The following is a 14,953-nucleotide window of genomic DNA, read 5'->3' as shown; positions in this document are numbered from 1 at the left end:
TCTGCTCCAAGTCTTCTGTCTTTCCCTCTACATTTACACTGGGCATTATGGCATAAGCACAGCTCAATGCAATTATCCTTATAGCCCCAAGACCACATTCCATACTCTTGTTTTTGTTCTGAACAGCTTCTTATTTTCAGAAGTAATGCTACTTTTGAGAATTTCTTTACAGGAAGGTTGTACCTAAGAAAGGCTGCTTCTACATGTCAGCAGTCAACACTTGTATCAAAGTTATATAGCCAAGAATATTGTTTTCCTATTACAAGCAGATATTCAAACAGGAATCATAACATCAACAACAGGCTAAAATAATTCCATACAACTGTATGAAAAGGCCTGATTTGGTTATCTGAATTTCAAACCCACATCAGCAGTTAGAAACAGCTGAAATGCTAATGCACAGTATGTATGTACCTTTAAAAAGAGAAGAACTGTCTGACTGTTCAAAAGAAACACCACCCAGGGAAACTGGAGCGGTTATAGGAAGAGCCACTTAACTGTATCCCAGCCTGTTTGCATGCTCTGTTATTTAGAATGCAGCCATTGCGTTTCCAGCCCTCCCATCCCATTTTCCTGACCAAGTCTCCTTGAAAGTCTGGACCTGCAGACGAAAAATGTCTTTGACAGTAATGCAATTCTTTTTAAAACCCACTGGGTACCAGTTCATGTTTTTCCTCAAGCAGTGTTTGAAGAACAGGCATATTTATACACTTCTATGTATAATGAGCACTGAGTAAAGTTTAACTTGCATTTAGGAAAAAAATGGAGCTATTTTTCTGGAATTAACAGAAGAACTTGACCAGCTCATCTAGTGCACCTGTTTTATTTCAATAAACATGTCTGTTACCTTCACATGTTTGAGCATCTGATTTTGCCTTTCCCATTCGCAAACAAAGATCTTCTGGCATAAGATTATGTAACAGTGTACAGTATAGAAGCATCTGGTTTGAACTATCAAATGGCACTTACTCAGAAATACGGTTATATATGAAAACCACAAGTATAATGTTTTAGTTGTGGTATGCTGGAATAAGAGGAAAAAATACAGTTAAGTCTGTTTCTATTTCCATATAGAACTTTTATTGCAATACCTGTATTCTAAGTGTACAGATACAAATATAAAATGACCCATGACTTTAAACCCGCCCAAATAGCGAACTGAGAAATTCATTTGATATTAGAGCCAAAGTTGAACGGACTTCAACAGGTGATGGGAAGCTTCCCCAGTCTTTCTCCAAGAACAACCAGGATCCACCATATTTTTGGTCCAAGACGTATGCTTTAAGTTCGCAGCTGAGCCTATGAACGAGTATATTTACCCCAGATGTGCAGCATAAACACAGAAGCAATAAAAAGAAGACTCATGACCAAAACTGGAACAGGGCCACTAAAAATAAAGAAAAAAATGCATTAACATAAGCAAGTCTGCTTTGTCCAAAGATCAGACATTATCAGACAAGTGAACTTACCAGTTCTTAACCAAGTGTACACTTTTATTCCATTCCCACAGAAATACCTTACAGTACACAGAAATGAGATAGCCATCCCTATGAAAAACTGCTGCTGCCCCAATGTTTTTAAAGATAGTTCTACACACCCTAATTGTGAAGTAACTATAAAGCACAATATAATAACGAAAACCCCACTTTTTACAAGTAGTGCATGGTTCATTATTACTCATCATTGTGAAAACAATCTACAGAGAATTATCATCTTTATTTACTACTCAGATAGCCACCTGAACAGAGATGTAGCCAGATACTAAAACCAAGAGAGTCCTCTAGCGGCTAGTAAAATTTTGGCATTAAATTCACATTAGCTGTTTTTTCAGAGGTTTTATTTCACAGGAGGTGAGACGAGGACTTCTTTTCTTGAAAAAGATACACAGTATGTAAAAGTTAACCCCATCATTATATCATTACCTAAGATGTATAAATTAACAAACTTATTAACTTTTTTCCTTCCCACTTTCATACACTGTTTAGAAATTATATAGTGCTGTTTTTAAAAATCAGTTTAATCTCAGGGTGCATGTGGAGCCTAAATCAGCTGTTTCACATTGTTCTGAGACAACAATTACGTGCACTACTACACAACTGCAAACACTCAACACTGCTTCATACCACTCACTTCATACAATTGCATTTCTGATTTTCAACCTGCTATTGGCAGAAACACCATGAATCCTGTTATCCAGCCTGGATTACCCTCCAGGTTACTGTGTATAAGCAGGTAAATACTACTTGAATACAAAGTAAAAAAGAAACTGAAAATGGATTGAAACACTTTACTAACATATTTTTCTGTAAGATCACAGTCCATGCACTTCGTAACAGTAATCTTATATTGAGTTTTAAAACTCAATTATTACCTATCATATTTAGACATATTTGGGTATGGAAAACCTGGACACATAGATAAAGCATTTAGCAAATAAACCAATGAAAAAACAGGCAAAATAAAAAAAGTCTGCACACACAGTGACTACATAAGCAACTCCTATGAAGGGATACAGAACGTACTTCTCAATCCCCAGTGTTTTATACGTTCTTTATGTCCTACGTAATATAAATCATCATGACATCAGGTGCACAAAGTCTTTACACTGTATCTGAATTACTATTTAATTCACTTGAGCCTTTAATAGTAGTAATATGTAAGCTACTCTTTGCCAAAGGGGCACAGAGAAAGAGAGAAGCACCACAGAAATAAATAGGGGAGACTGTTTGTGTGTTTTTTGGTTTGGGGTTTTTTTGTTCCCTCTACAGAATAATCAGCGTTCCAATACTGACATGTGCATGTAATTTCCTCCTGTCGCAAAGATAACTTGCTGAAACCCTGCAATTCTCCTCCATACCCCTGAATTTTCCTAACCCACCACGTATTTTAATTAAGCAGCAGATTCAGGCACCTGCAAAGATTCAGTACTGTGCATACTCATTTCATAAGGCCACATATTATACCACAAGACAAATTTGATTCTCTATCACGGCTCCACAGGAAACACCACCTATAGCTTTTAGAACAAGAAAGCTCAAGGCAAGATAGAGGAACCACAGCTACCAAGCGCCACAGAAAGACAAACTAGTTTGGGTTTAATCTTCTTGTCAAAGTATGCGATGCTCAATCTGAGTTTTAAAGAGAAAAATATTATATCCCACTCTCAACCTGATCCCCCACAGCTCCCTTTTGCTAATACTGTTTTTAAAAGACATATATTTTGTACCATCCTGTACTACAGATAAAGCACTTTCCTGAGGTGAACCAAACTTGCTTATTCAATGTATTATTTCTGATGTTGAGTACTGATACTAAAGAATCAGAGGTATAATTACACACAATATAAAACATAAAACTTTTGATCTAGAGGAGAATTCTCCTGATCATAGCTAGCATGAAATAACCTGTTCTCAGGTAGTTTTATGTATTTTTTTTCCCCAGTAATTTTAACAGCTCATGTTTTAAACATGAGTAACCACCGAAGAAAACCCCACTGCCAGGTTAAGCTTTCCCACTGCTTTATGCAGTAGTGATCACAACCATTTTTAAAAACAGCTCTGGCTGCAGCACTTTACTGAGGCAACTATAAGCCCTCTACAACCCATTTTCATTTTTAAACCTAGTGAACAGGATAGAGATCGTAACAATTGGTTGCTATGGTAAAAACATGTGTAGAAAAATACATGGAAAGCTGTAAGCAAGAAAGTTGCACCCAAGTCACGGTTCAGAAAATTTTGTATCTAGTGTGCAGGTGATCTGTAAAACCAACTCCCTTTTACAGATTTGTTTCTTCCATTAAAAGCCTGACCATACAGCTACCCATGGTAGCCTGCAAAAAAACCACTCCCGGTGTTCCAAAAAATCTTAAAATTGGGAACCACCATTTTGCAACACTAATAGGTGCTGCAACATAAATAGAAGGGAAAAGTCTATCTTCCTACCTGCTTGTATTGAACTCTAGAACAACTGAGTGACTACTCAACATCAAAAGTGAAACCAAAGGATTCACAAGGAAACACTGAAATTGGTAAAGCTGCTTTGACGGCTTATATTTTTTTCAATAGGTTTTTGATAATCTGCCTTATGGTAGAACACCTGTTTTTTCTCAGTCTGGTTTTATTTATTTTTTTTTTATTGATCTTTAGTAGACAACAGAAAATAGATGCCTTGCCTATCTGCACAGATTTACCCTAGAACACTATTATTACTCATTGCCTTTTCCTTTTCTTTGCCTTGTCTCCTCTCTGGATTCAGAATAGGGAAAGCAAGACCTGCAGTAGCAGAAACCACTGCTTAGATGGTTTGCAGTATAGTTTTTGAAGAGTCAAGCACATACGTGAATGAAAACAAGCCAGGCAACTTCAGAGGAAGGACTATCCTTGGAACAATCACTCAGTCACCAACTATACTATCACCAGCCAGCAGCAGCCCTCTTAAAAAGCTCCAAAATAAAATACTAATGGATTCTAGAAAAAAGAAAGCAGCAATAGGGGCATCCCTGAGTATCTTGAGTCTCTTCAACCCAGTAAGAACAAGAGGCCATGACGTGTAACTCCGCAAGAAGCGCAGACTCCCACTCAAGGATGACTCAGCATGCACCCATCAGCTGAAATACATCACCTTTCTATCATTTTTACCCAAATATTATGCTGCAAAGCCTGTTTGCAAAGCTGATCTGAATGACACAAAAAGTACATGAATAGCCAAAAACTAGAAACTTAAGACTCTCTTTACAGTTATAAGGGACACTACCACCAGATACTTGACCATAATCTTGGAATATTCACTTTGCAGAAACAGAGACATACAAGGTATTGGAATACTATTTGCTTTCCAAGCTCAGCTAAAATAATTTCTCTTCAGCCTTCTAAAAAGAACACCCGAGATTATGCAAGCGTATGGCATAACAGTTGTGCTTTCAAGGGAAGGAAGGGCACAGGATCACAACACACCTATTAATAAAAACCCAAAAATTTTAAAGAGAACAAAAACATGTGCGCAGATGTCTAAACTCACTCTGAGAAGTAAGCATTCCCAACTTCAAGCGCATTTCTTGCAGTCTTCCAAGAGCACTTAAAAGAAGTCTAGGCAATTACAAAATATAACTCGCACCTACCTTTTTGAGGCCACTATAACTCTAAAAGCTACCTTTTCAGGTTTACAAATAGAGTATTTCACCTCAAATCTGTCTAAGCAGCCATCAATTCAGGACGTTTCCCCATGCCGACCACAACACTGACCTCTCAAATCAAAGACTGGATGACTACATAAGGAAATGAAATAGATACCCGCCATACCCGCCACCATCCATATATCCAACTTACACTTTGAGCCCCGGAGAGTCCTCCGTGTAGAATCGCCACATCCCACCAGTACCTGTGGAAGTGGCACGGCCCGCACTTCTTGTCCCACAGCTGGCATTCTTCCTTTAAGGGATAACAGAGCGAAGCAAAGACCAAAACACGTCAGCAGCCTACCAGCTTCTAGCACCAAGCAAGAAGCAAGACACCTGCGTGAGGCTGCGGAGCCAGGCAGAGGGCACGGCGGCTGGCACAGCGCCGCCCGGGGCTCCAAGGACCGACGGCTCGGCCCCGCGGAGCCCCTGCCCGCACGGCGCTCGGCCTCAGGGCTGCCCGGCCACCAAGCACGAAGGGCCGAGGAGAGAGGGCTGCCCCCCTGCCAGGCCACCTACCTCTGCCGGACGGTGGAGCCGGCCGCGCGGGGAGCCACGGCCTTGCTGGGCGAGCGGCCGGAGGAGCCGACGCTCGTGGCGCTGGGGTTGGGCCCGGGCTGCGGGGAGAGAAGCGGGAGAGGGTGAGAGGCGGCGGACACGGCCGCGGAGAGGGGGCGCCTCGGCCAGCGCCAGCCCCCGGCAGAGCCTCACCATAGCGGCGGCGGCGCTGGCTCGGCGGGTCGGCACGGCCTCACAGACGCTCCGCTCCGGCCGCTCCGGCCACGTCCCCGCCCGCAGCAGGCCCCGCCCCCCGCCGCACCGCCCGGCGCCTGGCGGCTGCCCGGGACGGTGCCTGAGCGGCGCCGGCGCCTCGTCCCTCGCCCCCCGCCTCAGCGGCCGCTCTCCCGGCGGACCGACGCCGATCTGCGGCTGGGCCTCGCCCGCTCTCCCACCAGCGGCCGGGACGGGGCGGCCGAGCCGGGACGGCCCCGGCCGAGGCGCCGGGCAGCGCTGGGGCCGCCCGGCGGCGGGGCGGCAGGGAAGGCCCGGCGGCAAGGCTGACGTGTCCCGCGGCGGCCGTCGGGCCGCGCCTGCGCACTGCTGCCCGGGACGTGGCCGGCGGGCGGTCCCGCGGTCCCCGCGCTGCGGCCATGGCGGCGGCCGGCGAGGGCCCGTCCGTGCTGTTCCTGCACCCGGACCTGGGGCTGGGCGGCGCGGAGCGGCTGGTGGTGGACGCGGCGCTGGCGCTGCAGGCGCGGGGCTGCCGGGTGCAGATCTGGACGGCCCACTACGACGCTGCGCGCTGCTTCGCGGAGACGCGGGGGCTGGCGGTGCGCAGGGCCGGCGGGTGGCTGCCGCGCAGCCTGTGGGGCCGCGGGCAGGCGCTGTGTGCCGCCCTGCGCATGGCCTTCGTGGCGCTGTACGTCCTGCTGCTCAGCGGCGAGCCGGCCGACGTCTTCGTCTGCGACCAGGTGCGGCCCGGGGCGGGAGCGGGCGCGGCTGCGGGGAGGGAGGGAGGCGCTGCCGCTTGGGCTCCCCTCTGGCTCTGCCCTGCGGTGGGCCGCGGGGGGGAAGCCCCGGGGTCGGCGGCCTCGCAGGCCGAGGCAGGGCGGGAGGAACTTGGGGGCCGCAGCCAGGCGCCCGGGGCGGGGGTGCGGCGCGGTGCGGTGGTGGAGGCGAGAGGGAGAAGGCGCTTGGCCTGCAAGGCACGGCTGTGGGAGCACATGCGTGCACCGGTGGGCGCGGACACAAATAACCGATGTCTCCCCTTGGCTCTCCTGGTTGCACTAGGTGTCTGCTTGCATTCCAGTGCTTCGGCTGGCCAGAACCCGTAAGAAGGTTTTATTTTACTGTCACTTTCCTGATCAGCTTCTTACCAAGAGAGAATCTCTCCTGAAGCGCATCTACAGATTACCGCTCGACTGGCTGGAAGAGTACACAACTGGCATGGCAGACTGTATTGTTGTGAACAGCAGGTTCACTGCTGGTGTGTTCAAGGACACGTTTAAGTCCTTATCTCACATAAACCCAGATGTCCTCTACCCATCGCTCAACATCAGTAGCTTTGATACAGCATGTGCTGCAGACATAGCTGACCTGGTACCAAAGAAGAAGTTCTTGTTTCTTTCCATTAATAGGTACGAGAGAAAAAAGAATCTGATGTTGGCTCTCGAAGCTTTGCATGAGCTTCGAGGAAGACTTGATTCTCATGAGTGGAATGAAGTTCACTTGGTTATGGCAGGTGGTTATGATAAACGAGTTCTGGAAAATGTGGAGCACTATGAAGAGCTAAGGAGACTTGCAGCCAAGCTTCATGTTAATGACCACATCACTTTTTTGAGATCATTCTCAGATGAGCAGAAAATCACTCTTTTTAGTAACTCTATATGTGTGCTTTATACACCAAGCAATGAACATTTTGGCATTGTTCCTCTGGAAGCAATGTACATGAGATGTCCAGTTATAGCAGTTAATTCAGGCGGTCCTTTGGAATCGATCTTGCATAATGTTACAGGATTTTTGTGTGATCCGCTGCCAACGCAATTCTCTGAGGCCATGGAAAAAATTGTGAGAGATCCTCTCTTAAAGGACACAATGGGAGCAGCTGGGAGAGCCAGAGTTATGGAAAAATTTTCCTTGGAAGCATTCACAGAACAGCTGTACCAATACATATGCAGATTAACACAATAAAATTGTATTCCCATATTATGTATTGTACAGCTTTGTATCTCATTTGTATAGGGGACCAGTATTTATTGTGACCGTGATGAAGGATCCTGGATATCTGAATTTTCTCGTTATGGTTCTTGGGCTGCCTTATGTCGCTCAATATGAAGAGTGGGCAAAATGTGCCCTGCTGTCTCATTAGAAGGTGAAAATTTTCTTGTGGTAGGCTGAGTCGCCATTGTAGGAGTTCTTTTATGTCCTGTGCCTTGGAAAAATGCACGGTTAAATGCCAGTAACTTACTAGGAAATTACTGCACATTTTACTTTAATACCATACACTGTGGCTGATTCAATTTACAAAATGTGGATTTGTATAGATTAGACAAGCACACCTTTATTTTTATGTATTTAAAATGTTTTCCAGTAATTTTTAAGTAAAAGAGGTATTTCAGCTGAAGTGTGGAGAGAATTTCATAGTCCAGCCAACTGCATGTTTTTTAAAAAAACAACACTTAGGGATACGAACAGCCAGGTTTAAAATGATTGACCCCATACTGTGCTTCTCAAATTGCATCATGTCGTCACACTGGGTGTCATAAACAAGCATACAGGTGTGTAAGCAGGAGGAAGCTCAGACTACAATAAAACCAGAGGCACAAGACCACCTCTGGCAAAAATATCAGTGCTGAAATTCTGTGTCTCTGCAGGTATCTGCAGTGCTTAAGGATGTAATCTTACTTTGAGAGTTTCTGGTTTGTAGAGGCTTAAATGATAGCCCCTTTATTTTTCTAAATGACAGCATGGTTTTAAAAAAGGTGTTAACCTGGAGCAGGCAATAAAGGCATTTTATTTTGCCTGGTTTAGTGATAACTTTTCAGTATAACTTCTGAATAGTTAGCTGGGGTATACTTTTCTCCTGTTACAGTGACTGCACATGTGACAGTAATTTGACTTTTTTTTCCAAGTGTACCTGGGTTTGAGCAAGGAATATCTGATGTTTTTATCTGCCTGTCTTTTTAGTGCTTTTTTATTGGTTGTTCTGTTTGGTTTCCATTAACAGACACAATCCATGTGGTTGAATTTTAAGTCTGAAAATGGATTGAGTAACTACAGTTTCCTCATTCTTTGAAATTCAGTTTTATATATAAAATACAATTTTGTAGTTGGCATTCTGCTATTTTTGTTTTAAGATAGTTTCAGGCATTTTCACATTTAGTATTTCATGACAGAGAGATCAGTCTTTCTGTTGCTTAGGACTGCAACCCAGGTCTCAGTATAAGGCTTTTCTTTAAAGTAAAATAAACAAAAATCACAAGCAAAGTCTATCCTTGTCTTTAATCAAGAAGTTGGGATGCTGTAATGCATATTATGGATTGGAAGCAGGTGGTCTTACAGGCCCTATTTCCAGCATTTCTGTTTGTGTCAGAAGAATGTGCAAGCCTGAATCGTCTGTCTTGCCTCTTCCTGCATTTGTGCTCCTTCCCCACCCTGAAGTTTTCCTAAATCTTTGTGCAACTTTTTCGAGATGGGTGTCTCAGTAGTGACTGAAGTGTTTGGAGAGAGAAGGTGGAAACAGTATGTGGTCATTGATGTTAACACCTTCAAGACCTGTTTGGCCTGGGTGTTAAGCTCCTGTTGGAAGGTGCAAGATGATGGGAGCCAGTTCCTGTGTTGCTTAGTTTATGCTACATTCTCTTCTCCAGGTTGTGCTGGAGTTAACCTGGAGCCTAAGGTACACACCAGTGCACACTAGCCAGCATAGCTGCAGGCGTAGCTCCATTTATGCTCAGACCTTGGCTTCTGGCACTGCTGAGCCACATTGCTAGCAGGTGCGTGGTGCCTTGCAGCTCCTGTTGACAGCGTTTCACAGGTTGTTCTTGGACTTGACCTGCTGTTTCACATTTAGCTGGTGATTTACTGGAACGGTCACAGAATCTGTTACTGTCACTAGGCATCCCTGCTTGGGTACCGTGCCCCGGTCAGTGAGATAGCTGTCCTGTGGTGTGGTCTCTTTCAGCTTTTGACTGTCACCCTTTGCAGAACAGCCTGTCTTGCTGCTTCCTGAGAGGCAGCTTAGCCCATCTCAAGCCCTGAGCTATCATGGAGCCTGACCTTCAGGTTAGCCGCAGATTCCTGCAGGAAGCTGTGGTCAGCATGTAGAGGCATGGCACAGCACTTCAGGCTGCCTCAAGATCTCTTGCTCCACATCTTGAGCAATTAGTGATCTTGATCTAGTGAAAGATGTCCCTGCCGATGGCAGGAGGGTTGGACTAGATGATCTTCAAAGGTCCCTTCCAACCCAAACCATTGTTTGGTTCTATGGCCTTCAAGAACCAGTGGGCACTGGTATCAGGATTTATTAGTTGGGTGTAGCTAATCTTTACCGTTTATCTAGGGGCTGTATATCCCAAGGGACATCAGATACTCAGCAGTAACAAACTCCCAGCTCTCAGGGCAGCCTGAGAGTGGATTGTGACCACATGGAAGACAATGGCCCTCTGCTCCAAAACCTGATGATTCACTGGTTTGGAGCAGTTTTGGGGGGACCACAACTGTACAGTGGCCAAGGTTGTCTTGCTGGAGCTTCATCAGGGGAAGCAGCTGGCCACTAACTACATAATTCAGTTCATGGAGTTGACTCTGGGAACTGGGTGTGAAGAGCAAGCCCTTATGGGCCCTCTAAAGTCTAGGGCCATCTGTGGCCCTCGAGATGGCTAGGACTGGCCTACCCCAGAGCCTGGAGCAGCCTGTCAGACTGGCCTATCACTGGAGAAGCACCTGGCTCTGCCAGGAAGAGCATATGCAGACCTCTGGAGGAGCTGCACCTTGTTTTGCTCCACCTTCCATACTGTTCCCAGAGAAGAAGCCATGGACATAGCCACCATCCACCTAATTCGTCATCCCAAGAAGAATACAAACAGAGAAAAGAGGATTGCTTTATTGTAGAAATGGCAGCAGTATTGTCTGTTGCACCAACAAAACGCCTGTTCTGACAGCCATTTGGTGCAGGTACATGTGAGGCAGCTGGTGTGGCTGGCAGACTTTTGGGTTGGAAACCAAAGTTAGTGATGAATGAAGAGTTAACTAAAGTAAGGAGAGAGGTAACCCTGGCAGTCAAGCTGGGGAGAGAAGCAACTCATCCCTCAGTGGTATTCCAGGTCTAGTAGTGGGTCAGCATCACTGTTGATTCTTCTGCTATGGCAAGAATGTGCTGCCACTCCTCAGAAGCGGCTTTCATTTTCAGGTGCTGCTTGTGCCAGATGTCATAGTTCCTCTCCGTGGGAGTGGGGTGCCTAGAGAAGAAGACATAGGGTCATGGCTCCTGCTTTGTGCCAGGTTCTGGGAGAATATGACCCTATGGGCCAGAGGCATCTGCTTCCACAATGAAGTGCCAGCCAAGCCGTGGGTGGGACTGTGAGACAGGCTGTGGTGAATGCCTGTTTCAGTTCCTCAGAAGCTGCATGTGCTCCTTAGGCCCATGGAAAGTGAGCCCCCTTCCAAGTGAGTATTGTTACAGGAGCCATGATAATGGAAAACCCTGTTACAAAATATCAAAAGGAGACGGCAGATTCTAAGAAGCTCTGTACTCCCTGCATGCTAAAAGGGAATGAGTGGAAAACTTCTTCCTGAACCAGGTGCGGACACTATGGGGATCTTGTGATACTATTCGGTCTTTTCTGTGCTCTGACCGCCTTCCATTGTTTTGGAAATGATGTGCTGCTTAATAACTATGTAGCAGTTTTCTTGGCATCTTCATGTTCTGTAGTGCTCAGCAGGCACACAGACCATGCCGGGGAAGTCCTGAGTCACTTGCAGCAGTGGTGGCTCCATGTCAAACCCCAGAGATTTGCTCTTTTCAACAGCACAGGGTGGAGTTCCTGGGGTACCTGGTGAACCCCAACTGCTGGCATGTGGATCCCAGGTAGGTTGATGCCACCTTAAGTTGGCAGGCTCCTGTGAAGGCCCAGAAACTGCCATACTTCTTTTTGACCAAAACTACAGAGCACTGGCTGTGGAGGTAGAGGGACAGATTGAACTATGTGCCAGATTGTCCCTGAGATCCTCCTTAAGGGCTGCTGATTTGGAGCGTAACAAAGCCTAGATGCTCCCAAAAGGCACCAATGGAGTTGGTGGGCAAGGTGTGTGCAGAGCAGGTTAGAGGAGCCTACAGTTCTGCCTCTGCATACTGATCACAGCTCCTTGCAAGGGTTTGGGATGAAAACAGAAACTGCGGCATGGACGTGGGGTCAAGTCTTATGGCACAGAGCTGCAAGGAGGCTGTAGGGGCAAGCCCTGCCCTAGTCTGAGGACCAGGCTCCGTGGTACTCAGCTCAGGGCCCGAGATAGCTGCCAGGGAGCAGCAAGAGCAAGAATTCCACAACACAGAACAAGCCAGGAGGCAAGGATGGCCCCACCGAAGGCTGGGCAATGATCTCACCAAGAAGGTGCAGTCCCACAGCTCTTGAACTGGGCAGCTAGGGAAAAGGTGGTGTCAAAACAAGGTCCCATCAACAGTTGAGTGATCATCAGGCAGAAACAAGGTAACATGTCAAGTCCAGATTCAAACCAGGAGGGCCAAACAGCTCAAGGACAGGACTAGAAAGAGGTACACCTACAACAGCTCATGCAGAAACAGAAGGCCCTGGCCCAAGTGTGAGTGGCGCCCCTGCACCCATGAGCAGTGGGTGTGTGTGGAGGCCCCAGGCGAGGTTGGTGAGGGCCAGCAAGGCCTGTTGGTTTGATGGTTGCTGGACCCTGTCACAGCCACCAAACTGCTTGGGTACACGGAGTTATGCCCCGGCCCTACATGCCCTTGTGGAGCACCTTCTCTTGTGGTTCCCTGACAGCTGAGGCACTTCTTGAGCCAGTTGTGGTTTCGTTGTGTTACTCAAATGGATTTCTTCTCCATCACTTTTTTGCATTTTCCCTTTGAAATTCACATAAATGTTTACATTCATAACACCTAACTATGAGGACTTCCACAGTTTAACCCCCCATTGCATGAAGACCACCTTCTTCAGACTGTTTTGAATCTACCTCTTGCTTGCTTCATTTTAAGCCTCTTAATTTTAACTTGAGAAGAGATGGAACAGCTAAATCCTATCCATCTTCTCCACACCATTCCTAACTGCAGTATAGTTGCAAAGACCTCCCTTTTTGCTATCCCTTCTCGCTTTCTCCCGCTGGAGGGGGACTCTATGCTGCCTCCCCCAGAGCCCACCTCTTTGGCATGGGATAAGGCAGGAGATATAAAGACAGTGTTGGAGTTTTTTTTCTCTCATTTAATTACTCTGCCCTAGGTTACCTCTTGACAGAGGAGGCACAAATCGACTTATTTATCTTAATTTTCTGTCTTAAACTGTTGAGCGCTACTGCTGTGCGTGAGGAAAGCTAACTATGTTCTAATACTACATAGTGTCTCAGAGCTGTAACCTTTGAGATTAAGAAGCTGTGTTTGTCCTTAAATGTTTTCAGATTATGCAGTGACTTGTATTGATATGTTCCCTTGAGCATCTCTTCATCCAGTCCTATACTGTCCTTTCCCTACTGCTGTTTTAAAGAGCCACACATGAAAATAAAGTTTTAGTTTTATGGGAAAAAAACCTTTTTGTTTCAGAAGTGCAAGCACTCAGCCAGCTCCTTATTTTATGCCAGTGTAGCTCTGTTTCCTCTCTGCTTCCTCTCCTTCTTTTTGGAAATCCAACAAGAACCTTGGTTATGCAAGTAGAATGCACAATGTCCTTGTCAGTGACGAGCCACCTGTCAATTAAATAGAAGCAGCTCCATCATGAGAGGACAATAAGTGCCCCCATATTTTACAAGTTAACGTGTTCTAGGAGAGACCTTTTGTTGTGCTGTCTCTAGACCAACACAATACAAGAAAATAGGGCTGACCAGTGTTGAGTTTCCAAAATGGCAGGTTTTTAAAGCAATCATTATTTATACCTGTTTTGAACCTGTTTTAGAAATCCATATTCTTTGTATGTATATCTTTCCTCCTTTCTCCTTTATTTCAATTTAAAAAATATTTAAGAGAGTTTTATTTAAATCAAATCGCAAATGCCTTATGTGATCTACTGTCAGAAGAAATATTAGTATTGGACTAGTACAATTTTATTGAATTGTCATTAGCCTACAAGAAAACGAAAGTTTTAAATTCATATCCCACCAGTGAGGTATGAAGGACAACACAACAAAAAGAAAATGGTTGCAAGGAGGAATTCATGTCCTACCTCTCCTTCCCATATTTGCACATCCTTCTACCTTCGGTTATAACTCAAATACATAAAAAGAAGCCAATCAAAGAAGTTGTTTAAAGCATAGTTGAAGAAATAAGGGCAGAGTATGTACAGGGATACTAAGTGTGAACAAAAGAAGGCAAGGAGAGAGGTGGTTAGGCTTTAGAGTTTCTTCATTTACTAATACCGTGGGCTGAAAAGTGCAAACCCACATTTTTCCATCCTCAGTTTAGCTTTAATACCTGTAGTAAATAAGATAAGCCACAAACAAATAATTTCATATGCATAATTTTTATACACCCTTTTTTAGATTGTAAAAAGAAATTGGGAAACCAGCAATTTCATGATTAAACCAGCCTGCTAATGCTACAATGCTACTTTTTTTCCTCTCCCACCCCCTTCTTTTCTATTTTTTACAATTTCGTACAGTATAAAAAAAATTATAGATATTAACATTTACACTGAGTCTATAAAAACCTCGTGCTACATTATCGTATTGCTAAACTTTATTCTCTTTTATTATGGCTTTATTATTATCTCTCATGGATGAAATGGCTGATATTTTATTTTGAATTGTAATTTATTATACAGTTAATATCACAGGGGTATTTTAAATGAAACAGTAACTGTAGAATACTGAAAAAATATAGTATTATGAAAGGGGTATATTCAATAGCATGAATGTTAACACAAATAGTAGAGAAGGAAATAGACATTTTAATTATAGTTACCTTTATCTGCTTTTATTGTGAAAGTAGAACATGTGACCCAAAAAGAAATAAATCAGAGGTTAGTCTCTATTGATTTATTGATGTGCAGTTCTTCAGTGCCGGTTGTTTTATGCCCAAGATTAACTGAGTTGATTCCAGATTTT

At 44.9% G+C, this 14,953-nt stretch overlaps 2 protein-coding genes across 2 annotated transcripts; one reads left to right on the top strand and one right to left on the bottom strand.

The window, feature by feature from the left end:
* Positions 1–1,053: 1,053 nt before the first annotated feature.
* On the bottom strand, positions 1,054–6,018 carry SEC61B (SEC61 translocon subunit beta). The gene is made up of 4 exons (XM_037380276.1): positions 5,885–6,018; positions 5,693–5,790; positions 5,325–5,426; positions 1,054–1,387 (listed from the first exon to the last, which is right to left on the bottom strand). Exons 1-4 carry the CDS (start codon positions 5,885–5,887, stop codon positions 1,300–1,302), a joined length of 291 nt encoding a protein of 96 aa, XP_037236173.1. The 5' UTR covers positions 5,888–6,018; the 3' UTR covers positions 1,054–1,299.
* Positions 6,019–6,266: 248 nt separating this feature from the next.
* ALG2 (ALG2 alpha-1,3/1,6-mannosyltransferase) lies at positions 6,267–7,886 on the top strand. The gene is made up of 2 exons (XM_037380275.1): positions 6,267–6,645; positions 6,965–7,886. Exons 1-2 carry the CDS (start codon positions 6,325–6,327, stop codon positions 7,862–7,864), a joined length of 1,221 nt encoding a protein of 406 aa, XP_037236172.1. The 5' UTR covers positions 6,267–6,324; the 3' UTR covers positions 7,865–7,886.
* The last annotated feature ends 7,067 nt before the right edge of the window (positions 7,887–14,953 follow it).

The sequence above is a fragment of the Falco rusticolus genome, chromosome 3 (assembly GCF_015220075.1).
Source record: "Falco rusticolus isolate bFalRus1 chromosome 3, bFalRus1.pri, whole genome shotgun sequence".
Classification (NCBI taxonomy): Eukaryota; Metazoa; Chordata; class Aves; order Falconiformes; family Falconidae; genus Falco; species Falco rusticolus.
Note: the sequence above shows the minus strand (reverse complement) of the source record. Positions and strands in the feature narration are given on the sequence as shown.